Below are 25282 nucleotides of genomic sequence, written 5' to 3'. Positions count from 1 at the left end.
ATATGAAGCTTATGTGTTCAGGATGCAGTCTTATTAGACTAACTGAAAGGAAATTAAGCTTCAATCCTCAGTCGTTTAAATTAAATGATACACCTGCTGTCTCTCAGACCGCTACAATAAAAGCTTTTTTCTCTGATAAGTTCTTTGACAATATTTTTTCAGTTTACTTAATTATGTAAAGGCCTCAGAATCCCTTCTTTTTTTTGTTGTCATTCAGTTTGTGTAAAAATACAGTATCTTTTTGACAACTTGTTTATGTTGCATGCAGAAACACGGCAAATCTCACATGGTATTTCTGAATGTTACTGAAATAGGAAATGTGTCTCTGCAGCTGCTTAGGTGAGATTGCAATCCTCAGCTGATACAAAACAGCAGAGCAGAGAAAGCAGCTGAGCTTGTGACATTTTGCACACATTTAAGCTTCCACATTTGAACACAGTAACCAGATGATATGTAAACGAATCACGTAAGCATACAAGGTTTTACATGCCTGCTGGGAAAAAACGAATTTGCAACAAACTTGCAGTAGCATGGCCTTTATGGTCTGTTTTGTACCACAGTCTCACAAACAAGCACCTTTTTTTTTTATTATTATTCATTCTTGTAGCCAAGCTGCCTAGATTGACAGTGTCCATATAGCCTCCTGATTTCCCAGTGGAGACGTGGCCGAGTGTGTTTTGGCTCCATGTCCACCCATCTGTATAATTTTCTAAATGCTCTGAGTGCAGACCAGGGTCACATCATGAGAAGTGACTGGATATCTGTAAAGCGAGCACGCGTGTCCTCTCAGACATATGCTCGCGATGTGTACCATCAGACCCACTTTTAAAATGCATGCAGGGAAAGGAGAGGAAGTCCACATGGTGTCACAGCTGCTTGGGTCTGAGAGGCAGCGATGGAGAATGGAGAGAGTGAGTAGATATTTGTCATGCTATGAATTATAATTTTTCTAATATCTGAACCTGAGAATGAATTTTTTGTTCTTTTTATTATCTTTTTAAAAAGGAAAGCAAACACAAGGCAGCGGGGGTTACAGACATACAGGTCCTTCTCAAAATATTAGCATATTGTGATAAAGTTCATTATTTTCCATAATGTAATGATGAAAATTTAACATTCATATATTTTAGATTCATTGCACACTAACTGAAATATTTCAGGTCTTTTATTGTCTTAATACGGATGATTTTGGCATACAGCTCATGAAAACCCAAAATTTCTATCTCACAAAATTAGCATATCATTAAAAGGGTCTCTAAATGAGCTATGAACCTAATCATCTGAATCAACGAGTTAACTCTAAACACCTGCAAAAGATTCCTGAGGCCTTTAAAACTCCCAGCCTGGTTCATCACTCAAAACCCCAATCATGGGTAAGACTGCCGACCTGACTGCTGTCCAGAAGGCCACTATTGACACCCTCAAGCAAGAGGGTAAGACACAGAAAGAAATTTCTGAACGAATAGGCTGTTCCCAGAGTGCTGTATCAAGGCACCTCAGTGGGAAGTCTGTGGGAAGGAAAAGGTGTGGCAGAAAACGCTGCACAATGAGAAGAGGTGACCGGACCCTGAGGAAGATTGTAGAGAAGGGCCGATTCCAGACCTTGGGGGACCTGCGGAAGCAGTGGACTGAGTGTGGAGTAGAAACATCCAGAGCCACCGTGCACAGGCGTGTGCAGGAAATGGGCTACAGGTGCCGCATTCCCCAGACCTGGGCTACAGAGAAGCAGCACTGGACTGTTGCTCAGTGGTCCAAAGTACTTTTTTCGGATGAAAGCAAATTCTGCATGTCATTCAGAAATCAAGGTGCCAGAGTCTGGAGGAAGACTGGGGAGAAGGAAATGCCAAAATGCCAGAAGTCCAGTGTCAAGTACCCACAGTCAGTGATGGTCTGGGGTGCCGTGTCAGCTGCTTGTGTTGGTCCACTGTGTTTTATCAAGGGCAGGGTCAATGCAGCTAGCTATCAGGAGATTTTGGAGCACTTCATGCTTCCATCTGCTGAAAAGCTTTATGGAGATGAAGATTTCATTTTTCAGCACGACCTGACACCTGCTCACAGTGCCAAAACCACTGGTAAATGGTTTACTGACCATGGTATCACTGTGCTCAATTGGCCTGCCAACTCTCCTGACCTGAACCCCATAGAGAATCTGTGGGATATTGTGAAGATAACGTTGAGAGACTCAAGACCCAACACTCTGGATGAGCTAAAGGCCGCTATCGAAGCATCCTGGGCCTCCATAAGACCTCAGCAGTGCCACAGGCTGATTGCCTCCATGCCACGCCGCATTGAAGCAGTCATTTCTGCCAAAGGATTCCTGACCAAGTATTGAGTGCATAACTGTACATGATTATTTGAAGGTTGACGTTTTTTGTATTAAAAACACTTTTCTTTTATTGGTCGGATGAAATATGCTAATTTTGTGAGATAGGAATTTTGGGTTTTCATGAGCTGTATGTCACAATCATCTGTATTAAGACAATAAAAGACCTGAAATATTTCAGTTAGTGTGCAATGAATCTAAAATATATGAATGTTAAATTTTCATCATGACATTATGGAAAATAATGAACTTTATCACAATATGCTAATATTTTGAGAAGGACCTGTAAATAGCAGAGTGATGATGTTTGGAACACCAAAGTTGTGCATCGATGAATAACACAACGGCCACCCAAGACAAAGGCATTTATAGCAAAGTCTCCAGCTTGAATTTGTGCTCATATAGTAAAGATTTATTTATGATTTATCCAGAGAGCAGGGGGGTGGCCAGAAGAAATGCCTGAGACTCAGTAGCTTGGAGACCTAACAAACTGGCACTGTATGGAGTAATTTAAAAGAGGTTTGTCATGAAGCTACCTTGACTGTAATTTACCACAGTGGAGAATGACAAAACGATACAAATAAAAATACAAAATTCTGGCAGAATTCAAGTTGCCGATGTAGTTTTGGCTGCATTTCTGGCCAACATTGTTTCTCTAATGTGTTGTCTAACAACTGTGTCACCAGAATAGCCTACTTTAGATTAGAAAGCTATGTAGTAATTGTGCAAGTTTCACTTTTCTCCGCATAATTAGTCTGTGTTTTAATCATACTAGTACCACAATAATGTAGTTGTACACAGACAGATAAACTTGTTCCTCACAAATAGCTGTAGCCACCTTTGTGGTCTGGCTGTTTACTCCCTGTTCAAAATTAAGCTTGCCCACATTTCCGGCATAGATGATCTTTTTGGAGGAAAAGTTCTTACTCCATCCTTTCTGTGTCGACGACATATTCCCATTTAAAAAGGAGTTTTAATGAAAAAACAGTTTGTCTGATGTACAGCACTAGCTCATCAAACACTGCAGGTCCAGATCATTGTCATCTAAATACGGGATTATCTTCCTGGTTATAAGAGAGGCTTTTTTGCTATCAAATGTAATGATTTGAAAAACAATTCTAAGGCATAATATATGTCTCTATTTTTATTCCAAGGCTGTGTCCTTGAAATATTTGAATGCAGACTGTTGAACTGTAGTAAATAAAGTTTACGTTTTTTGTTTTGTTTTTCCGAACACCTCCAGCACTAGTGTTTAGTTGGGTAATTGTCAAGATTGGACTCCCCAATGGGGGTTGTAAACCTACAACTGTTGTCTCTTATGTAATTCCAAGCTTTCTTTCTCGCATAGAAAATGTTTAGCAGGCTTGTTATACTTTAGACAGAAGCCTTTTTTTAAAATTATCATTACTTTTCAAAAGGTATTTAGATTGCATAATTATGAAGAAAGTTGCAGATCGTCGTGTAAACAGGTCTGTTTTTCGTGTCCTGTGTTTAACTGATAATGTGGGATGGTCTCAGTGTTTGGAGTAACAACAGGAGTATCCAGTTCCAGAGCAGTGAACCTACATCTGTCTGTGTTTTGATAAAAAGATGCTGTGATGGTGTTTTGATGCTGACTCTGCAGGCTCCACCACGGACTCTCTTGCTTTAAACCTCGGGACACAATTGAAGTGTCACGTATTCAGCTCGCCTCTCTGTTTCAGGGGGACGGAGAGAATAAAAGGCAGAAAAAACCCGCCTTCGGGGATGTCGGCAGCTTGCTGGGGTCTGCGTGTGCTTTCCTTTGCTTCCCTGGCAACCAGAATTGGTAATATTGTAGGTTTCCTTATGTAATCCTCTGCCTTTGGCAGTGGATAAAACAAGAGTCACCGGAGGCTATTTGTTTGGAGCTCCGGGCTCCTCACTGCTCCACAAAGTGTCTATTGTGCAGTCGTAAAATAGATTTACTGCCTTTTTTGCTGTTTATCTGCCCTCTAAACAGAAGAATCCTCATATTTGGTATTTATGTCAGCTCTGCATTCTGGAGACCTTCTACTCCTGCCACAATTGTAGGTGTACTCATTAAGAGGCAGAGCATGGATAAAAAAAACTATTGTTCAAGGCGAAATAAAACACTCCTGTCATTTGATCCAGCAGGTTGGCACTCCATAGCTTTTCTTAAAAGCCAAACTAGAACCTCTTTCATCTGCAGAGTCCTTGTTTGTCCCTAGAATCTGCACGCATGCCTTGATTTTCGTTTTGTTGCCAGTGCATTAATTACTGAACTTTGAATAGATTAAATTGTATTGCTCATTGCTCCATGCTGAAATACAGAAATACACACTGCTTATTTTGACTTTATTGCATCGTATTGGAATTTTAGACCAACCCAAAGTACTGCCTAACTGTCAAGTGGTTGTAAAATGATGCATAAAGTTTCAAAGTATTTCTTGCATAAACAGTCAAAACATTTCCAGATATAAATACAGATTTGTTTTGGCCATTTTGTCATTTCAAAATAGCTCAAACACCTCGGATTAAATGGGAAGCATCTGTGAACATACATTTTTTAAGTCTTGCCACAGATTCCCAGTTAGATTTGAGTCTAGACTTTGACTAAGCCCTTCTAACATAAGTATATGCTATGATTTAAACCATTCCATCGTTGTCCTGCTGGAAGGCGGGTAATGACCTTAAACATACAGCCAGAGCTACAATGCAATGGTGGACAGCAATTGGTTAATGTTCAAAATATGAGCCCATATGTTTTCTTGGTGGATTATTTCACAAGTTGCTGTTTAAAATCAGATTTTTTTTTCCATCTTTTTAACTCTAAAATATGGTCATCTATGAGAAACAGCAGCTTCTGACTGATCTGAAAGAACTGCTTGTCATGAGCCATCACTGTGTCCACAGGCAGAGCGCAGCGGCTGCGATGCCAACATCCTCAGCATCCCAGTGCCCATTCGTCGCGGCGGCTCAGAGTCCAACCTGGATGTGGTGGACAGTGTTGGAGTTGATGGCATTGGTGTGGATTTTACAAAGGGAGCGCTCGGCATCGACAGACTGCAGCAGAAGATCCTCAAGGTGCGGTTACTCACATTCAGTCTCTGGCCTTCTGTGTAAAGAATTAACATTCACTTTTCAGTCTTTATGTTACAGCCTCGTTCCAAAATGGATTGTAATAATTTCCCCCCTTTAGATTCAACAACCAGTACGCCACAAAGTAAAAAAGAAAAGTCTGTTTGTAAAAAATAAAATCATATATGCTTTCAGAGCCTTGACCCTGATGCTCAGATGCTTCCTGTTTGCACTGATCGTCCTTCAGATCTTTTACAACTTCACTGGAGTCCAGCTGTGGTGAATTCAGTCCATTTTACATAAATTGGAATATAAAACATTTGTCTATACAAGGTCTCACATTTGGCAGTGCTTACCACAACTGTTGTCAAATGTTGTTCAGTGACTTGCTATTTTAATTAGTTATTTTATTGTTTATTTATTCATTTATTAGTTCTTCTCTGTAAGGTGTCCTTAGAAAAGCGCCCTCAAATTTAATTATTAAATGTATTATTACTATCACCAGTTTCCCAACTAAATGAAATACCTGAAAATTCCTACAAAATGTAAACTTTTCTGTGACTTTGGGGTTTAAAAATGGCGTAGCTCGGAGGGACATTTCTTTCAGCCACTCCTCAAAATCTGTAAGACAGGAAAATGCCAGGGGAAAAGACTTTCTGCTTTTTTGGGTTTATAAATGCATTTTCGTGTCTGAAAAGCTAAATGTTTGAGACAATGTTCACCTTTAAGTTTGTATGTTAAACCAACACCACCTGCTGGTGTTGTGCAGTGGTTAAGATTATTTCTTTCTACGGGGTTTGATGAGAAACAGAAGAAATTTACGATGTTGAATATTATTTTTGACAAGCTTATTTTATTAGCACTGATGTATCTCCACTGTTTTCCTTAAAAAAAGCTTCCGTCCTCCTGGTTTAACTTTAGGTGACGGAGCAGATTAAGGTGGAGCAGGAAGCCCGGGATCAGAACGTGGCGGAGTACTTGAAGCTGGTGAACAATGCCGACAAACAGCAGGTATCCCGGATCCGTCAGGTGTTTGAGAAGAAGAACCAGAAGTCTGCACACTCCATCACCCGGCTGCAGAAGAAGCTGGAGCAGTACCACAGACGCATGAAGGACAGCGAGACCAATGGCAAGCACAGCCACAAAGATGGCAACAGCAAAGAGTCTGGGACCCACAGCAAGGAGGGCAGCCTGCGGGACATCAGCTCCTCCGGACGACACCCAGCAGTGGACAAAGTTAAAACCATCGGGCCCGGCGTGTCACTTTCGCCGCCATTCTTCTTCAACAAGCCGCGGGATATTGCCAACCTCATTAGGAACAAGTTCGGCAGCGCCGACAACATTGCCCACCTGAAGAGCTCAATGGAGACCGGGTCGGGGTTGCATGTAGAGGGTGCATCAAGGGGTCTGAGCGGCAGTGCCACCACCATCGCTAAACCCACAAAGTACCACAGCGATGATGAGTGTTCCACGGGTACATCGGGATCAGCCGACTCAAACGGGAACCTGGCGGGAGGCTCGGTGACTGGGTCAGGGGGTCCAGGGAGGTCGGAATTCAATGGACGCTTAGTGGAGGTGCTGGACATGGTGCGGGAGGTCAGGGATGCTCAGACTCAGCTGGCTGAGGAAATGGAGACTATGAACACACAGTTCAAAAGAGACTACACCTACTTTACTCAGGTGATGCAGGAGGAGAGATACAGGTGAGCACAGCAGGGAGAACCACTGAGGTTCTGATATAAGAGTCTGTTTGTAACCCGCAATTATAAAGAACCAGTTACATTTCACAAACTGACAGCTCAAAGCTCATGGGGTCACACATGGTATTAGGATGCATTATATTAGCAAGCAATAGCTCTTTAAGCTAATAACGTCTAAACGTCGACAGATTTACATCATCTATCCCTAAAATAATTTCTAATGTTTAAATCCAGATCGCTAAACAGGAAGTCAAAGCAACTCTGCTGAGGACGACAAACACTGAATCTTCTTTCCTTCAAGCTCTTACAAGTTTGGTGACCCAGCAGCCGCCAATAAGTGGCTCAACACGTCAGACATGATCAGACATCCAAGAACCCGCTATAAATTCATACAAATAAGCCAACATGTCTTTAAAACAACCTGATCAACCTGAATATGGTGGCAGTTTGGCAGCTCTGGATACTTGGAAAGATCTTTCCCAGTAGAAGCAGCCTGAGTGATAGGATCTCAATATAACACATCAGTGTTGAGAGCTTTGCACTCGATCTGGTTGGCAGCAACACAATAAATGCATGTGTTAGTAGCTCTGCTTTATAAAAACATGTCTGTCTACAGTACACAAAGTCAAAGCACTGTGAACACTTCCGGTCTGAGGTTTACCTACACTTGTCGTTCCATTTGAGCAGTTCTTTTCCAGCGTGGACTGATTAAACAGCATCTCACCCAAACTGTCCATCTCAGATGAAAATATATTGATAAGGACCTTAAGAAAACAATTCAGGGCACGAGCCTCTGATGGCCAAATGCCTTGTGGATAGAAGTTTTATAGTTAAAAGAGACAAATGTTGTGTTCCATTCATTTTGGAAGTTGGAACTGGGATGTCGAAGTTTACGTAATCTCAAGAGTTGTAGCGTTTAGGTTTCCTGCTCGTTTTCGTTCGTATTGCCAGCAACTGTAACAGCAGTTAATAACAATGACTATAACACTGTTCTACGCAGTGTTTCATGCATATAAATGGCATTAAAACATCTCGTTTTATAAACACTAACAAGTAGCACGTGAACGACTGACTAAATGTTGCATAAATAATAAAGACCTGCTAAAAACAGTTGAAGAACATTCGGTACTGTACATGCAAGTATCAACCGTCTTTAATGCGGATGTCGGGTATGGTCTTGTTGCCCCGACTTTCCAAATTGTAATTCTGACTTTCACTGGCGTTCCAGTTGAAATTTCCAACTCTGAGGTCAGAAATTCAAATGGAACGCAGCATAAGACACCGTTTTTGACATGCAACAGATACAAGAATGTTTGAGGAAGGAAGGTTAGACTTTCTCCCACTGGAGGGTGTTGGCGGTATTATCCTGTGGGCCTATTTTGTTGCCAGTGGTTCTGTGGCATTGGTGGAATAATGAAGCAGGAAAAGCACCTCCAAGTTATTATGCTTTGCCTCAAATCAGCAGGTGACGAGTGATATTTGGACTCAACTTGCGGTGTTCTAGCAGTGGTCCCAAAACACACTGCAGAATTGATTTATGACTGGATTAAAGCAGGCTGTGATTAAGACTTCAAAAATATGTGGACAATGTTTGGAAGCTGGGTGCTTTCATGGACACTATCATGGAGAGTGGTCAAATATCCAGCCAGCCAGAAGCTTGTTGATGGGGGTGTTTGGCTTCTACAACTTAGATTGGAGCCTGTATGTACAGGTCCTTCTCAAAATATTAGCATATTGTGATAAAGTTCATTATTTTCCATAATGTCATGATGAAAATTTAACATTCATATATTTTAGATTCATTGCACACTAACTGAAATATTTCAGGTGTTTTATTATCTTAATACGGATGATTTAGGCATACAGCTCATGAAAACCCAAAATTTCTATCTCACAAAATTAGCATATCATTAAAAGGGTCTCTAAACGAGCTATGAACCTAATCATCTGAATCAACGAGTTAACTCTAAACACCTGCAAAAGATTCCTGAGGCCTTTAAAACTCCCAGCCTGGTTCATCACTCAAAACCCCAATCATGGGTAAGACTGCCGACCTGACTGCTGTCCAGAAGGCCACTATTGACACCCTCAAGCAAGAGGGTAAGACACAGAAAGACATTTCTGAACGAATAGGCTGTTCCCAGAGTGCTGTATCAAGGCACCTCAGTGGGAAGTCTGTGGGAAGGAAAAAGTGTGGCAGAAAACGCTGCACAACGAGAAGAGGTGACCGGACCCCGAGGAAGATTGTGGAGAAGGGCCGATTCCAGACCTTGGGGGACCTGCGGAAGCAGTGGACTGAGTCTGGAGTAGAAACATCCAGAGCCACCGTGCACAGGCGTGTGCAGGAAATGGGCTACAGGTGCCGTATTCCCCAGGTCAAGCCACTTTTGAACCAGAAACAGCGGCAGAAGCGCCTGACCTGGGCTACAGAGAAGCAGCACTGGACTGTTGCTCAGTGGTCCAAAGTACTTTTTTCGGATGAAAGCAAATTCTGCATGTCATTCGGAAATCAAGGTGCCAGAGTCTGGAGGAAGACTGGGCAGAAGGAAATGCCAGAAGTCCAGTGTCAAGTACCCACAGTCAGTGATGGTCTGGGGTGCCGTGTCAGCTGCTGGTGTTGGTCCACTGTGTTTTATCAAGGGCAGGGTCAATGCAGCTAGCTATCAGGAGATTTTGGAGCACTTCATGCTTCCATCTGCTGAAAAGCTTTATGGAGATGAAGATTTCATTTTTCAGCACGGCCTGGCACCTGCTCACAGTGCCAAAACCACTGGTAAATGGTTTACTGACCATGGTATCACTGTGCTCAATTGGCCTGCCAACTCTCCTGACCTGAACCCCATAGAGAATCTGTGGGATATTGTGAAGAGAACGTTGAGAGACTCAAGACCCAACACTCTGGATGAGCTAAAGGCCGCTATCGAAGCATCCTGTGCCTCCATAAGACCTCAGTGCCACAGGCTGATTGCCTCCATGCCACGCCGCATTGAAGCAGTCATTTCTGCAAAAGGATTCCCGACCAAGTATTGAGTGCATAACTGTACATGATTATTTGAAGGTTGACGTTGTTTGTATTAAAACACTTTTCTTTTATTGGTCGGATGAAATATGCTAATTTTGTGAGATAGGAATTTTGGGTTTTCATGAGCTGTATGCCAAAATCATCCGTATTAAGACAATAAAAGACCTGAAATATTTCAGTTAGTGTGCAATGAATCTAAAATATATGAATGTTAAATTTTCATCATGACATTATGGACAATAATGAACTTTATCACAATATGCTAATATTTTGAGAAGGACCTGTATAAATTTGACCCACTGTGGATGAGGGAAAATACAAAGTAAATTCAAGTTTGTTCAACCGGTTCTTGTTTTTCAGCATTTATTGAAGTTGTTTGTTGTATAATCATTATGTATCAATCGTCCACTGGGGGAAAATGGCCAAAGTTAATCTGTTCCAGAAATAAAATGAACTTTTACCTCCATCCAACACATAGCTCCATATCTGCCATCACCAGTTTATCTCTCAAACCAAAATTATGTTCTTTAGCTCTTCATAGAGGAGTAACATTTCTTGGTAAAACTGGATAACATTTGACCTTTTAAGATGTTTGTCTCAGAATAAATTGGGAACCCCTGATCTCCGTATAAATGAAGAGTTAAGAACCCATCTGACAACATGTTGACAGTTTAATGGTCCTAATAAAAAGCTGTGCTAAATAAAAAATAAACACAAAAACCAGCGGACTGTTGCCAAGTCGACTAAGGCCAAACATTGAGTGTAGCATCGTTACCGCAGCAGATAAACTGCTGCATGTTTTCTGCCCACACACTGCTCAGTTATGCATTGTTTCTGGCTCTCTCCTCGGCTCTTTGCCTCCATCGACTCTGCATGGGTGTCCGTCTGCCAGGTATGAGCGCTTGGAGGATCAGTTAAATGACCTGACGGAGCTCCACCAGCACGAGACCAGTAATCTGAAGCAGGAGCTTGCCAGCATCGAGGAGAAGGTGGCCTACCAGGCCTACGAGAGGGCCAGGGACATACAGGTAACATTTAAACTCGTTTTATATTCCAAACAGAACAAAGGTTTGTGCAGCAAGAATCAGTCCAGTCAAAAATGGTTCATGTCTTGGAAAGTGAATGCTCTGTTTAGCAATAAGACCTTTTTAATTTCTAAAGTAATAAAACATAGTAAATAGTTAATCCTGTTCCTGCAGTAAAAGAATGACGTCAAGCCTTTTGATCACTGGGTTGCAGTCCAGATTGGTGCTCCTGTTGAACTCTGTGCCACAAATGCAGTGAAGCAGGAGGTCTGTGTCTGTGAAATTCATCAAAACCTCTCTGTTACTCTTTCAAGTGTACTTTGGTGTGGCTTTATAAGCTGCAGAGTTGAAGCCACTGTGGAAGAATCGCTGGTTATAGTTTTATTGCTGAAAATCAGAGGCTTTGTTTCTTTGACTATGTATAACACTTACAGTAAAGGTTTCCATAAAGTCTGAGTGGTTGTGGGTAACTCAAACTGCTTGATTGTAAACGATAACAAGTATTCCTGCTATAAAACTGGAAGTTAACAGATGACCAGGATGTAGTTCAATAATAGTTGCTCTAGTTCACCTCCTAGTGATGTTACAGTTTGAAGCATAGACCAGAGGAGACTGCAGGTTCAGGGTAGCATAATGCAAGCATGCCTTTATTCAACCTGACTGCATTATTTTCACTGTTTGCCAATTCTCTTTGCTTCTTTTTGTCACATAAATAAATGTTCTGTATTGTCCTGAGGTCTAGGTCTATGGCAGTCCAGCTGTTTCAGAGAAATGTCTAACCTGGTCTTTCACCTGACTATGTACATGCAGGAGAACCTGGAGTCGTGTCAGACCCGTGTCTCCAAGCTGGAGCTGCAGCAGCAACAGCAGCAGCAGACGGTTCAGGTGGAAAACACTGACGCCAAGGTCCTGCTGGGCAGACTCATCAACATCATGCTGGCCATCGCCACAGTCCTCCTGGTGTGCGTCTCCACTGCGGCGAAGTTCACTGCGCCGCTGCTGCGGAGCCGCCTCCACATGGCGTTCACCTGCTTGGGCGTGTTCCTTTTGGTGCTGCTTTGGAAGAACTGGGAACAGGTCGAGTTCACATTGGACCGATTAATCCTCCCGCACTGACCCAGAACAACGAGGGAGTTTACATGTAGCCTTACACCGCGTTAATCCAGGCCACCGCAGAGACCCCCAAATAATGAGCCTTGTCTAGAATGCACAAAACCCAAACGGATCAGTGGAAGAGGAAATCATCTTGGATTTGCTAGATGTCAGCCTCTTGCTCCTCTGCAGGAGATTCTGGGATCTGATCAACGGATTGTGAATGAGTCGGGCTCGTATCAGTAAGTGGAGGCATATGTTGCAGCAACGCTGATCATCACACCACGACGTATAGCTTTGAAGCCCTCAGAATGCCTCCCCATGCACCAGTCAGCTGTAAAAAACATCCACCTGAAGCGGGATTTCCGCATCATTTTTAACATTTGGTGCAGCCACGTTTTTCCCTTGTTTATGTCTGGGACACCGTGTTAGGTTGTGTAATCCTTCGTCTTGTGTGCGCGTCTTTGCGGGGTTTCTTGTTTGTGTGTGAAATAAATGAACCTGAAATCAGGAGACGCTCAGCGTTGCAGCTGGAAGGAGGGAAACAGCTCGCCTGGTTTCAAGCAGCCTTCAGGTTTACTGATAAACCACCGTTTGCAGATTCAGCATTTCTTTCGTAGATCCATGAGGGAAGGGTGTGTTCACAGTGATGACCCCAGATCACACCTTCCACAAAGACACTAAAGCATGACTTATAAAATATCTTCATTCTATTGTGCAAAAATGCTAAAACATGTCACTTTATATAACTGGAATATGTTTTGAAACTGTAGTAGTTTGGCACAAGGAACTATCTGGTCCATAAAATCATACTTTAAGGGTTTTATATGCACATTTATGAGCACACGAGGTGGTGATCAGCAGTTCTTTTTTGTTTTTGTTCACTTTCAGACTGAGCCTGCCTGTTTCCTACTGATTCCAGTCTGCAACTAAGCTCTCATCTGCTGGCCTTTAGTTTCACTTTGAACCAGCGAAGAAGAAAATCCCAGGAAAACAAACTGTTTATTCCCAAAATAGCTTCTGAACTGGCTTCTGTTTTGTTAACTTAATGTTTTTTGTGTTGTTTAATGTGTGTAAATGAATGATTTGGTTTTTAAGGTGACGCTGGCTCCTTAAAGCTACAATTCTGGTCAGAGGTTTACACTCATCATGGATACATGAAGCATTTCTTTCTAGCACTGAATGGTAATACAACAAACGGGTCAAGAGGCAATTATTGAGTGACGTTTTTAAACCTAAAAGCACTACTAATTGTCAAGTATGGTGGAGGCAGCATCATGCTATGGGGTTAGTTTGCTGTATTGCATAAGACGTATGGAATGAGGAAGGAAGAGCAGAACCTCCAGATTTTTAAACTTTACTTCACATCAAATTAACAGTTCAGATGGTTGAAACTTTTACACAATTAGGTGTTCCAACAAATGGTCCCGAGCACACATCAGAACTGGTTCTGGATTGGATCAAATATGGTTAAGTTTCTCACATGGACTGGTCTGAAAAGTTACATCTGAGCCTGAAAACCAGTTGGTTTAAACAACCTGTCCATTCTTCCAAGAGGAGAGGGGAAATATCCAGATTATCTCTTACCTACAAAGGCCCAAACTGATGGCATTCATGGCACTGGTGAGTGTAAACATCTGACCAGAACCAGAAACGAGGAGAAACAGGCTAAATCGTGCACACGTGTACTGTGAGAAAACCTAGTTAAGAAAAGGAGAACTGAGGCAACGGCTAAAAACTCTAAATGTGAGCATCGTTAACTCATCAAAATGCCTTTTTATGGAGTAACCTGAACAAATGAGCTTTTACGTGAAGCCTTTGATGCTGTGCTGCATTCAAGTCCAGTAGGAAAAGAAGTGCTCTGGCTGTAAAGACACAGTTCTCTTAATCTTTTCATCTTCAGTGACTCCTCTGAAATGAAATTAGACCCCAAACTTTTTCAGTTATAAACCTTGTGAACTGTAATAATCTGGACATCTAAGGTTATTATTTTGGTACTAGCAGCATTTGGATCTTGAAAATTGCCACAAGTGGTAGTAAAATCATTGGTAGGGCTCTGTCTTTTCCCCCACGGGACCTGAAAGCAGCATCAGAAACTGAATGGAGGGAACTGAAAAATGTAGCTCAGATTATCCCAATCGTTGGTGTTGACGAAGAAGGTTAATGGGACTGATGCCTTTCCAATGCAGCTTCTTTATTCTCTTCTCTCACTCTTTTATGTTTTATGTCCCTTAAAAAAAAAAAAGACAAACATGGAGATTTCTTTACATTCTGTCTGAATGTTTTTTTAAATTTGCTCAAACAGTACTCATGTAAGAAACACACTTAGGTCATAGGTATAGGTTTCATAAGATTATTTTTTTCACAGAAGGAAATAAATCTCTGTTTTTCCATTATGTTGTTTTATTTTATTCCTCACCATCTCATGAATTATAGAGATCTCCCAGCGGGACAGGGATGGTTCTGGGAAGATCAAACTGCTCTGTTGGCGTCATGGAAAAAGACAGTGAGAATTACTAGAACTACAGCAGCTCTGCAGCACGGTTCTATGGTAAAGACAAACTTTGGAAAAGATCTGGAAGTATGGTAAATATTTGTTTTTCAGGATATTATTCCTAATCCTGTTGTATAAAAGTTGTATTCATCCATCCATAAATTTGTCCATCTATTCATCCATCTCCATATTTGTCTGTCCATCCTTCACTTTGTCTCAAGTTAATCCACGTGTCCCTCCATCTGTCCTTTTGTTCTGACTGCTGTAGTAATCTGCAGTAAATTCATAAAAAAGAATTTGTTTTTATTCTTTTAATAATCCGAGACATATTAAGGACAGAGAACTGTGGAAATTTGAATGTGGAAGATTGAGGACTCCAGCCTTAACAAGTGATTATTATTAAACCTGTCTGTTTCAAGAGTTTCAGTTGTCTTTCACAAACACAGTTTGACACAAACTAGTTAACTAATAATCTAACAAATCTATTAGTTTCTAGTTATGAATAATAAATGAAACTGGGATAGTAGTGACATCTAGCGGCAATTTATGAGCATTGCTTCCAAAATAATTTGAATTAAAAGAGCTGTCCATGAGTGTTTTATTATATGTAATTAAAATAATTCAATATTCAAACGTTTTTCTTCATGATTTTATAGTGGATCTTAATCCACTCTTATTAGATACTTTGTTGAATGTATATAGCACCAAACCATAACGGTAATTTTAGGGACCTTAACAAAAAAAAGTCAAATAAGCATTGAACAAGGGGTGGAAGCCGGAGTATCTGGAGATAAACCACGCATGCAGGAGGAGAACATGCAGAAAGACGCCAAGCTGGGATAAAAACCCAGGACCTTCTTGTTGCTAAGCAAGTGCCGAACGACATACAATTAAATATGGCTTAGGCATAGTTTTTCATCAGTTACAGTAAAAACCTAAATAAATTGCATAATTTCTTGTAATAAGATTTTTTAAATATAATTTTTTGTATTTTTACAAAAAATGTTCAGCATTTTTACGTTTTAGTATTTCCATATATAAGTGGTCTTCCTACTCGCTAGAGGGCGGTAGGGAGCAGCAATTACGTTTTTGGCGCAAAGCGGAAACGGTCGTATCTTTCTAGCAAAAGAAAACAAAGTTTAACGCTGCAGCGGCGCTTTAGGAGACATGTTTTTTCTCAGGATGTTACATTACTCTTATTTTCTGTAAATAGATGACGCCCAGCTGCTATACAGTGACATATTTGAGCTGCTTTTAGATTTAAGGAAGCGTTGGTATTAGTTCATACTAGCTTGTGCAGATATTTTTGTGTGTAAATCGAGTTTTTATTTTGTGCATGGGATTTGGTTGTTTTAACAGTAACTGCCTTTTTGTGAACTTTGCCCTTAAATGGATGAACACAAGGAGAATATTCAAGGGAAAGACGTCAATGTGAAAATGTCAGGGGAAACCGAAGATGAAAAGGTGAGTCGGGCATAATTCAGCTCGTTTCAGATTAAAAACATAGCTTTATTTACATCTTATTCATGTCAGTATTCGCACACTTCTAACTGCATATAGATCTGATTACACTTGAATCAATATCAGTCAATGTATTTGGTTCGGAGACTTAAACCTTAATTGAAGTTGTTACGGAAGGTGTATTGTAAGGATGTTTTTGTTAATAGAGGGTGTGCTTTAAAAATCCTCAATTTAAATTAATTCAGTAATTAATATAAACGCCAATTCACGACAAATGTCTCTAAGCATTTAAAAAATGCCTGTCCATTCACCAACAAACAAACTGGGAATTATAGAATAGTTAGGATTTTTGATGACTAATAAGTAGGAGCCATGTTAAGTGTATCTCAAAAATTAGAACATCATCAAAAATGTAATTTATTTCAGTGATTCTATTTAGAAAGTAAAACCCATATATTCTATAAATAATATTTACTCGCTGAGTGAAACATTCCAGCTGTTTATTTTGTTCATCTTAATGATTATGGCTCACAGCTAATGGAAACACAAAATGTAGTCTGAGAAAAGTAGAAGATTACAAAAGACTAATAAAATAATTTTTAAAATTGAAACCTTCGCCCCAGTATATGTCCTCAATACTTGGTCGGGACTCATTTACCATCAGTTACTTTATCAGTGCAGCTTGCCATGGAAATGATCAGCCTGTGGCTCTGCTGAGGTGTTATTGAAGCTCAGGCTGCTTTAATATAGCCTGCAGTTCGTCTACATTGTTGGCTCTGATGTCTCTCATCCTGACAGCACCCCATTGGTCAGGCCAGTTCGCAAATGATACCATGGTGAAATGAGCATCTCCATAAAGCTAGTCAGCACTCTTAGAGGGGTTTGCATCACAACCATGTCGAGACTGCGGTTATCCCTGTTTGTCCCCTTTTTCTGTCACACTTCTTCCTTCCACTCAACTTTCAATAATATGTTTAGCAACAGCACTCTGTGAACAGCCAGTTTCTTTGGCAATGACCTTTTTGGCTTACACTCCTTATGGTCAGCGTCCATGACAGCTCTCAAGTCAGTAGTCTATGCTATGATTGTGTAATACTTAACGTTTCTGAAATTTTATTTATAGGTCTTATGCAACATTTACATGTTGTTAGAAATCGAGCTTTGGGTTTCCCTTTGAACTGCACCTGTAAATGGCTTAGCATGCTAGTGAAAAAAGAAGCATCTTCTGATTTACAAGAAGTCAAGTGTAACCCATGGCCTGATGGCAAACTGTAACAGAGAGTCATACTTTCTTCTTCAGACGAAACCGTGCAGCAGAATACGTCCTGACGAAGAAACTGCTCCTCAGACGTCTCAGCCCAACAGAGACTTCAGTCACCCGGTTTACAAAGAAATCTCTCTGGCCAACGGCCACATCAACCGCATGTCCAAGGACGAGCTGCGGATCAAACTGGCAGAGCTGACGCTTGACACCAGGTGGGTCTTTGGTGTTTCTGTTGAGCCTCAGCTGCAGAAATCTCAGCATCGGGTACTAAAATCTGCCTTCTTTGTTTGTGCATGAAGAGGTGTGAAGGATGTGATGAAGAAGAGGTTGAAGAACTACTACAAGAAGCAGAAGCTGGTGCAGTCTGCAGCGGAGGGAGGACCCACGGACACCTACTACGACTACATCTGCGTGGTGGACTTCGAGGCCACATGTGAGGAGGATAATCCCTCAGACTTTCTGCATGAAATCATCGAGTTCCCCATGGTTCTCATCAACACACACACCTTACAAATCGTAAGTCTAGCTTCTTATTCAGATCTGTTTTACATAATTAGTGGAGGACTTTCTACTATTATATAGGATTTCTGTGCAGGTGGACACTTTTCAGGCGTACGTGAAACCAGAAGTGAACCCACAGCTTTCTGACTTCTGCATGAAGCTGACAGGAATCCCACAGGTCTGAAGAGTTCACCTTGCTTCTTTCACATCACCTCCACGTCTGAAAGTAACGGTTAAACCACTTGGTGTTTTTGGCTGTAGCAAACAGTGGATGAAGCAGATCCGTTTCCAGAGGTCCTTCACAAAGTCGTGGAATGGCTTCAGGAGAGGGAGCTCGGGACAAAATACAAATACGCCATCCTGACCGACGGGTGGGTTTGTTTTTTTTGGTTTATTTGCTGCTCCAGGTTTTGCGGTGTGTCTCTCCTGTTGCTCTAATGTTTTTATTTGTTACCTTCTGCAGGGCTTGGGACATGAGCAAGTTCCTCAACATCCAGTGTCGGATTAGCCGGATCAGATATCCTCAGTTTGCAAAGAAGTGGATAAATATAAGGAAGGCTTACTGCAACTTCTATAAGGTTTGTTCAGCTAAATTAAAGATTTGTCACTTAGAGATGCTTTAGGAAATTGGCTGGAGATCAGAATCAGCTGATTTTCAGCTTGTTTAGCCTGACCTAACAGCGGCCCATCAGAAACCAAAACCTGTGATCTTGGGCCGATGCTGTCATCTTATATGCTTTCTGATAATTAGTTTTACTCCAAATAAGCTAGTTTAGTTTACTTGTAGTTTCATTTTTTTACAGTGGACGTTTATTTATTGCATACCACAAAATAAAGTATTACATATTTGCACTTAAAATATGGAGTTTATGTATAAATTGCTGCCATGCTACTGCGTTTACCAAGGAAAATCAATCTGTTTCTATATCAAGGTTCACTGAAAATGTAATATTGAGACTCTAACTCACAGAAGACATGGATTTATTACATGTATCTATTATTTAAGAGTTCGTGTGCTTTAAATTTGAGTCATTTAACATTATCTAGGTAATCTAAGGGCATTAAGCTCCCAGGTTGCACTAACAACACTCTTCAGTGTGAATGCTGTTACTGAGTAATGAAGACTCAAAGTTAGCAGTTTTTACTGTCAGTCATCTGTTAGCAGTGAAGTCAGATGAATGAAGGCTTTCAAAAGAAAACTACTTTCTACATTAAGATGTCTGCTGTCCAATCAGGCAGCAAGAGAGAGCAAGACGTTCACTACATAACAGGAAGGCTCAGTTTCTTCTTTTTCTTTCCTGTTTGTCATGGAATATGTGGGGTTTGGAAACGATGGCAACCTTTTGGAAATCTTGTTAACCTCGTAATTATTTAGTTTGTTTTAGAGTTAATATAAAAACCACACATACACTGCATAATGCTGCCTCTGCTCCTAATGTTAAATAACAATTAATAATATCAAAAAGTATATAAATAAATATTTTCATATTCTTATATCTTTGCTCTTAAATAGAGATCTTAACCCTGATCAATGCATCTCCATCTTTTATTTTAAAGGGGACCTATTATGCAAAATTCACTTTTTGATCGTTTTTATACTTCCATTTAGGTCTCTAATGCTTCTACAGTCCAAATGCAAAAAAAAAAAAAGAACTTTCAGCTATTTTCTGGTTATAAATGAATGTTTTTTTTAAGATATTTTTTCGGCACTAGTGGCCTTTATTTATTTATTTATTTATTTATTGACAGTAGACAGACAGGAGAGAGAGGGAGACATTCGGCAAATGTCGCCGGGTCCGGGACTCGAACCTGGGACCGCCGCTTCGAGGACTGCAGTCTCTGCATATGGTCGCTCGCTTAACCCCTACACCATCAGCGCCGCGCTATAAATGAATGTTTTATTTTTTCTAGAAAACGTGTGGTTTCAAAAGCCGTGTAATTGTGACGTCACAGACCCACTGGCAACTAGCAACTTTACCTGAGTCCCGGCCCTGACTTGTAACTGAAGCAGAGCTCCACCAACTCCACCGGCTGGTGGGTGGAGCAGAACATCAAAGGCAGCTGTTCTGTTGTTGGCTGCAAAGACTCTCATATGTCGGATAATGGAGATATGTGGCTTCATTTTATTTTTTAATGGGCAATGTTCCGGTCACGTTGCCGAAGACGGTACTAGTTTGCGCAAATCACTTAATCGCGGACTGCTTTAAGAACTTAAATCAGTACACCTCAGGATTTGCAGACAGACTGAAGGAAAAAATCAGTCCCTACAGTTCCTGGCATATCTGCAGATGACAGAATTGTAAGCACTTATTATTGTGTCTTATAGGTTTTGGTGACAGAGCCCTAAAACGGCTCATTCTGAAAGGAGCTCAAAAAAGACATACTTGAGGAGGTGAAATCTCATTATCTGAGAATGATTTTTGTGCGAAAAAGGTAATCAACATGTTCTGTGTAGCCCATAGACCTTTCCCAAATGTTTAAAAGGAAGTATATACGGTCACCTTTAATACATTCCTTCATATGGAGACTAGATATATAACCAGCTTCTTCATAATGTCTTCATTTTGCCAACAACTTATTGAAACATAAAATGTATTTTTTTTGGTTAAACACAAACCTTTGCGTAACTATGACTGAGGCCCTGTTTAGAAAACTTTTTCTGGTGAAAATGGAAATGTTTTGTTGCGTGTTTTACGGTTCGTTTACACGACAACGGAACGGGTTTTCTCTGAAAATGATGCGAATTGAAAACGGGTTCCAGAATGAAACGGTTTGAAAACATCCTGGTCTCCATTGACGTATAGACGGGGAAAAAACTCAATCTTTCCTATAGGGAAGCCCTGGCTCATGCGCACCAGTTTGACCAGTTCAAACCCACAGAAGACAATGATACTAACATTAACAATGGCAGAGTACAGGTCCTTCTCAAAATATTAGCATATTGTGATAAAGTTCATTATTTTCCATAATGTCATGATGAAAATTTAACATTCATATATTTTAGATTCATTGCACACTAACTGAAATATTTCAGGTCTTTTATTGTCTTAATATGGATGATTTTGGCATACAGCTCATGAAAACCCAAAATTCCTATCTCACAAAATTAGCATATCATTAAAAGGGTCTCTAAACGAGCTATGAACCTAATCATCTGAATCAACGAGTTAACTCTAAACACCTGCAAAAGATTCCTGAGGCCTTTAAAACTCCCAGCCTGGTTCATCACTCAAAACCCCAATCATGGGTAAGACTGCCGACCTGACTGCTGTCCAGAAGGCCACTATTGACACCCTCAAGCAAGAGGGTAAGACACAGAAAGAAATTTCTGAACGAATAGGCTGTTCCCAGAGTGCTGTATCAAGGCACCTCAGTGGGAAGTCTGTGGGAAGGAAAAAGTGTGGCAGAAAACGCTGCACAACGAGAAGAGGTGACCGGACCCTGAGGAAGATTGTGGAGAAGGGCCAATTCCAGACCTTGGGGGACCTGCGGAAGCAGTGGACTGAGTCTGGAGTAGAAACATCCAGAGCCACCGTGCAGGAAATGGGCTACAGGTGCCGCATTCCCCAGGTCAAGCCACTTTTGAACCAGAAACAGCGGCAGAAGCGCCTGACCTGGGCTACAGAGAAGCAGCACTGGACTGTTGCTCAGTGGTCCAAAGTACTTTTTTCGGATGAAAGCAAATTCTGCATGTCATTCGGAAATCAAGGTGCCAGAGTCTGGAGGAAGACTGGGGAGAAGGAAATGCCAAATTGCCTGAAGTCCAGTGTCAAGTACCCACAGTCAGTGATGGTCTGGGGTGCCGTGTCAGCTGCTGGTGTTGGTCCACTGTGTTTTATCAAGGGCAGGGTCAATGCAGCTAGCTATCAGGAGATTTTGGAGCACTTCATGCTTCCATCTGCTGAAAAGCTTTATGGAGATGAAGATTTCATTTTTCAGCACGACCTGGCACCTGCTCACAGTGCCAAAACCACTGGTAAATGGTTTACTGACCATGGTATCAATGTGCTCAATTGGCCTGCCAACTCTCCTGACCTGAACCCCATAGAGAATCTGTGGGATATTGTGAAGAGAACGTTGAGAGACTCAAGACCCAACACTCTGGATGAGCTAAAGGCCGCTATCGAAGCATCCTGGGCCTCCATAAGACCTCAGCAGTGCCACAGGCTGATTGCCTCCATGCCACGCCGCATTGAAGCAGTCATTTCTGCCAAAGGATTCCCGACCAAGTATTGAGTGCATAACTGTACATGATTATTTGAAGATTGAAGTTTTTGTATTAAAAACACTTTTCTTTTATTGGTCGGATGAAATATGCTAATTTTGTGAGATAGGAATTTTGGGTTTTCATGAGCTGTATGCCAAAATAATCCGTATTAAGACAATAAAAGACCTGAAATATTTCAGTTAGTGTGCAATGAATCTAAAATATATGAATGTTAAATTTTCATCATTACATTATGGAAAATAATGAACTTTATCACAATATGCTAATATTTTGAGAAGGACCTGTACTTACTTATGCTGCTGACACTTTTGAATCTAACGACGGTTCTCCAACGTTCTCATTTTCTCCCGTTTTGTAAGCAGGAAGTGTTTGTGCATGTTGTTGAGTTACAAAGAACAACAATTACACCATTTTCACGTCTCTACTGTTGCCGTGTGAATAGAGATTGTAATTAAAACATTGTCACGTAGATGTGTTAACAGAAATAAAACTTCTGTTGAATCGTTGTTGTGTAAACAGCCGGAGTCTGCTCTAATCAGGTTTTATTTTCATTAGTCTGTTTCCGTTCTTGTTCTTTATTCTTCCTTGAATGTTTCCTTCTTTCTTTTTATCCTTACCTCACATTGTTCCTTATTTTATTACTTGTGCCGTTACTGCCACCCCTCCTTGTGTATTTCTTCCTTTCCTTGTATTGTTTCATCCATCCTTCCTTCCCTATGCCTCTCCTTTTCTCCCTTCTTTTTATCCTTCCTTCCTTGTCTTCCTTTTGTCCTACCTACTTCCCTTCCTTTCCCTTCTTGTGTTTTTCTCTTTTCCTTCTTTCCTTATGTTGTCCCTCCCTTCCTCCTTGTATCCTTCCTCTCTTCCCTTGCTTCCTTTTTCTGGTGATTTACAGGTCCAAATATATATAGTCTGACCACTGTAGAAATATGGTAAACTTTAATATTGTTTACTTTAAAATCATAAAGAACTTAAAAACCTAATATATCTTCTAACCAGCAGGAGGCAGTAGTGTCTGCAAAAAAACATCTGAGGATAGTCGAGGTGTCTGCTGAGGTTTAGTGTTTCTTGCGAATTCGGGTCACCAGAACCACCAGAATCAGCTTCAAACAAAAGAAGTTTGTTTAAATGTCAGTCTGAATGCTGAACGCTTAAATCTGTTCAATTAGCTCTTCTGTTTTTATCAGTGACACTAAGATTATAATCCTAAAAGCATGTTTGAGGAGATTTTTCCTCATTGGAAAAATCTAAAAGAAACTCATTTCAATTAGATTTTAAATTAAATTATTCAAACAACTGATTTATTATTAATGGATTTAATAGTTTTTTATTAATATTTATCACATAATTGGGTGTATTAGCTGTATAACTCACAACCCCTCAGCTCACAGCAGACTTTCTATAGGTTTTTGGTTTAAGGTGGAAATTAAATAAGGCTAATATTTTTGCAGTCAGACATATTACTTTTGCAATATGTTTTGGATCATTATACTTTAGTTTTCTTGCAGATTGCACCCGATTTTGCTAAATATGTCCTGGTATTTTAAAGAGTTCATGTTTTTCTGTAGTTTAAACACGCTCAGTGTAATGCAGTGCAGGATTAATTTCTGATAATTACCACCTGTTTAAAACTCCCGTACCTCGTTTCCTCCAGGTCCCGCGCACGCAGACGAAGCTGAGCACCATGTTGGAGAAGCTCGGCATGAAATACGAAGGCCGTCCTCACTCAGGCCTGGACGACTCGCGCAACATCGCCAGGATAGCCATTCGCATGCTGCAGGATGGATGCCAGCTGCGCGTCAACGAACGCATGCACGGCGGCCAGCTGCTCTCGGTTCCCAGCTCGGCGCCGGTGGAAGGAGCTCCGCCACCTCGTAACCCCGGCAACAGAGAGTAGAACCAGACGCCTAACGCAACAGCCTTAAAATCTGTCTTTGCCCGCATCACTTACAGAAAGAGAAAAGCATTTTAATTTGAGCTTAAAGCTGGAAGTGGGGTCATCTGTTAGCTGTTTATCTTTTTTATTTGCTTTTCTTAAGGATGCAAATTAAAATTAAAATATCAATTGTTCATGAACCACACATCTTACTACTGTTATGTGCCATTTGACAACATACCGCCAGTTTTTCCTCTTTCCCAGGCTAAAGAAAACTTCCTGCAGACTCTGTTGTTCCATAAATATAAGAATTTCACAAAAATAAATTAATCGAACCTCTTGAGCTGTTGAAACTTTGTTTTTCTTTACGCATCGTCGCTTTGAGGGTCGTGCATTGATGTTATTTTGTGTTTAGATGTATTTTTTTTTTTAATCTCACTGTGTCTCGGCATCTGTTTTAATGTAATAAATACACAAAGAAGCGATTATATCTGTTTTTGTGTAAAGTTACATATAATGAAATTACGCAAACTCAGTAATGCTATTTTTGCCATAATTACACAATCAAATGTTTTCTCAAATCAGAAGAAGTTGCAACGGTAACCTCTGATTACAGATAAAAAGCTGAATATCATTAGATGTGGGTGCAGTCAAACTGGCCAATCAGAAGACAGATTGTGATTAGGGTTCTTCACATCGCGCGGGCAACTTTCTCCGCGTATGAGCTCTCTTCTCTGATTGGCCAGTTGGATTAGCATCACTACCAAATCAGTTTTAGGTTTTTACCTGTCGGCCACCGTACAAAGTAACATGAGCATGCGGCAAATGTCGGTCTCTAATTTCCTGGCGAGTCTAAACGCGAAAGACAAATCTCTCATCTGATTGGCCAGCGTGATTTCTCACTTTGTCAATTTATTTATCAGCTTTATAAATAAAGAAACGGGCACCGTAAGCCATATGTATTATTCCAGTTATACGAGAAGCTGAATTATGGGTTTTCATCAGATGTAATCTGTAATCATTTAAAATTAACAGAAATATATATTAGCCTGCGTTTGATGAGTCTATGTAAGTTTTAATTTTTTTAATGAATTAGTGCAATAAATTAACTTTGTGATATTTGTTGAGAAGCCCCAACAATTAAAATGCATAGTTCTTTGGGGTCAGATTTGTCTTCTGATTGGCCAGCTTGATAGGTCACTGTCTACACAGCCTCCTGCTCACTAATCGTCACCT

The 25282-nt window shown here is 40.7% G+C and overlaps 2 protein-coding genes across 9 annotated transcripts in view; both read left to right on the top strand.

The window, feature by feature from the left end:
• The window catches only part of tmcc3 (transmembrane and coiled-coil domain family 3), a 66567-nt gene extending 51669 nt beyond the window's left edge, over positions 1-14898 (top strand). For 3 of the 8 annotated variants that reach the window (XM_047389987.1, XM_047389990.1, XM_047389991.1), the window contains 5 exons: positions 5219-5389; positions 5579-5662; positions 6305-7086; positions 10998-11133; positions 11941-14898. In XM_047389987.1, the coding sequence (XP_047245943.1) occupies positions 5219-5389; positions 5579-5662; positions 6305-7086; positions 10998-11133; positions 11941-12246 (1479 nt within the window). In that variant the 3' untranslated portion in view covers positions 12247-14898. Of the gene's footprint in view, positions 1-840; positions 912-4026; positions 4131-5218; positions 5390-5578; positions 5663-6304; positions 7087-10997; positions 11134-11940 lie in introns of all 8 variants that reach the window. The other 5 variants (XM_047389993.1, XM_047389994.1, XM_047389989.1 and 2 more) reach the window with 5 other exon arrangements.
• Positions 14899-15789: 891 nt separating this feature from the next.
• On the top strand, positions 15790-24389 carry eri1 (exoribonuclease 1). Its single transcript, XM_047389995.1, has 7 exons — positions 15790-16180; positions 17478-17653; positions 17741-17957; positions 18037-18120; positions 18204-18313; positions 18406-18520; positions 23825-24389. Exons 1-7 carry the CDS (start codon positions 16106-16108, stop codon positions 24065-24067), a joined length of 1020 nt encoding a protein of 339 aa, XP_047245951.1. The 5' UTR covers positions 15790-16105; the 3' UTR covers positions 24068-24389.
• The last annotated feature ends 893 nt before the right edge of the window (positions 24390-25282 follow it).

Source organism: Girardinichthys multiradiatus, chromosome 17 (genome assembly GCF_021462225.1).
Source record: "Girardinichthys multiradiatus isolate DD_20200921_A chromosome 17, DD_fGirMul_XY1, whole genome shotgun sequence".
NCBI classification, from domain to species: domain Eukaryota; kingdom Metazoa; phylum Chordata; class Actinopteri; order Cyprinodontiformes; family Goodeidae; genus Girardinichthys; species Girardinichthys multiradiatus.
This window is presented reverse-complemented; position numbering and strand designations above follow the sequence as displayed.

Coding starts and splice junctions, on each gene's coding strand:
- eri1 (XM_047389995.1), top strand. CDS start 16,106: ATGGATGAACACAAGGAGAATATTCAAGGGAAAGACGTCAATGTGAAA. Junction 16,181..17,477: donor GGGAAACCGAAGATGAAAAG/GTGAGTCGGGCA, acceptor TTTCTTCTTCAG/ACGAAACCGTGCAGCAGAAT. Junction 18,121..18,203: donor AGCTGACAGGAATCCCACAG/GTCTGAAGAGTT, acceptor TTTTGGCTGTAG/CAAACAGTGGATGAAGCAGA.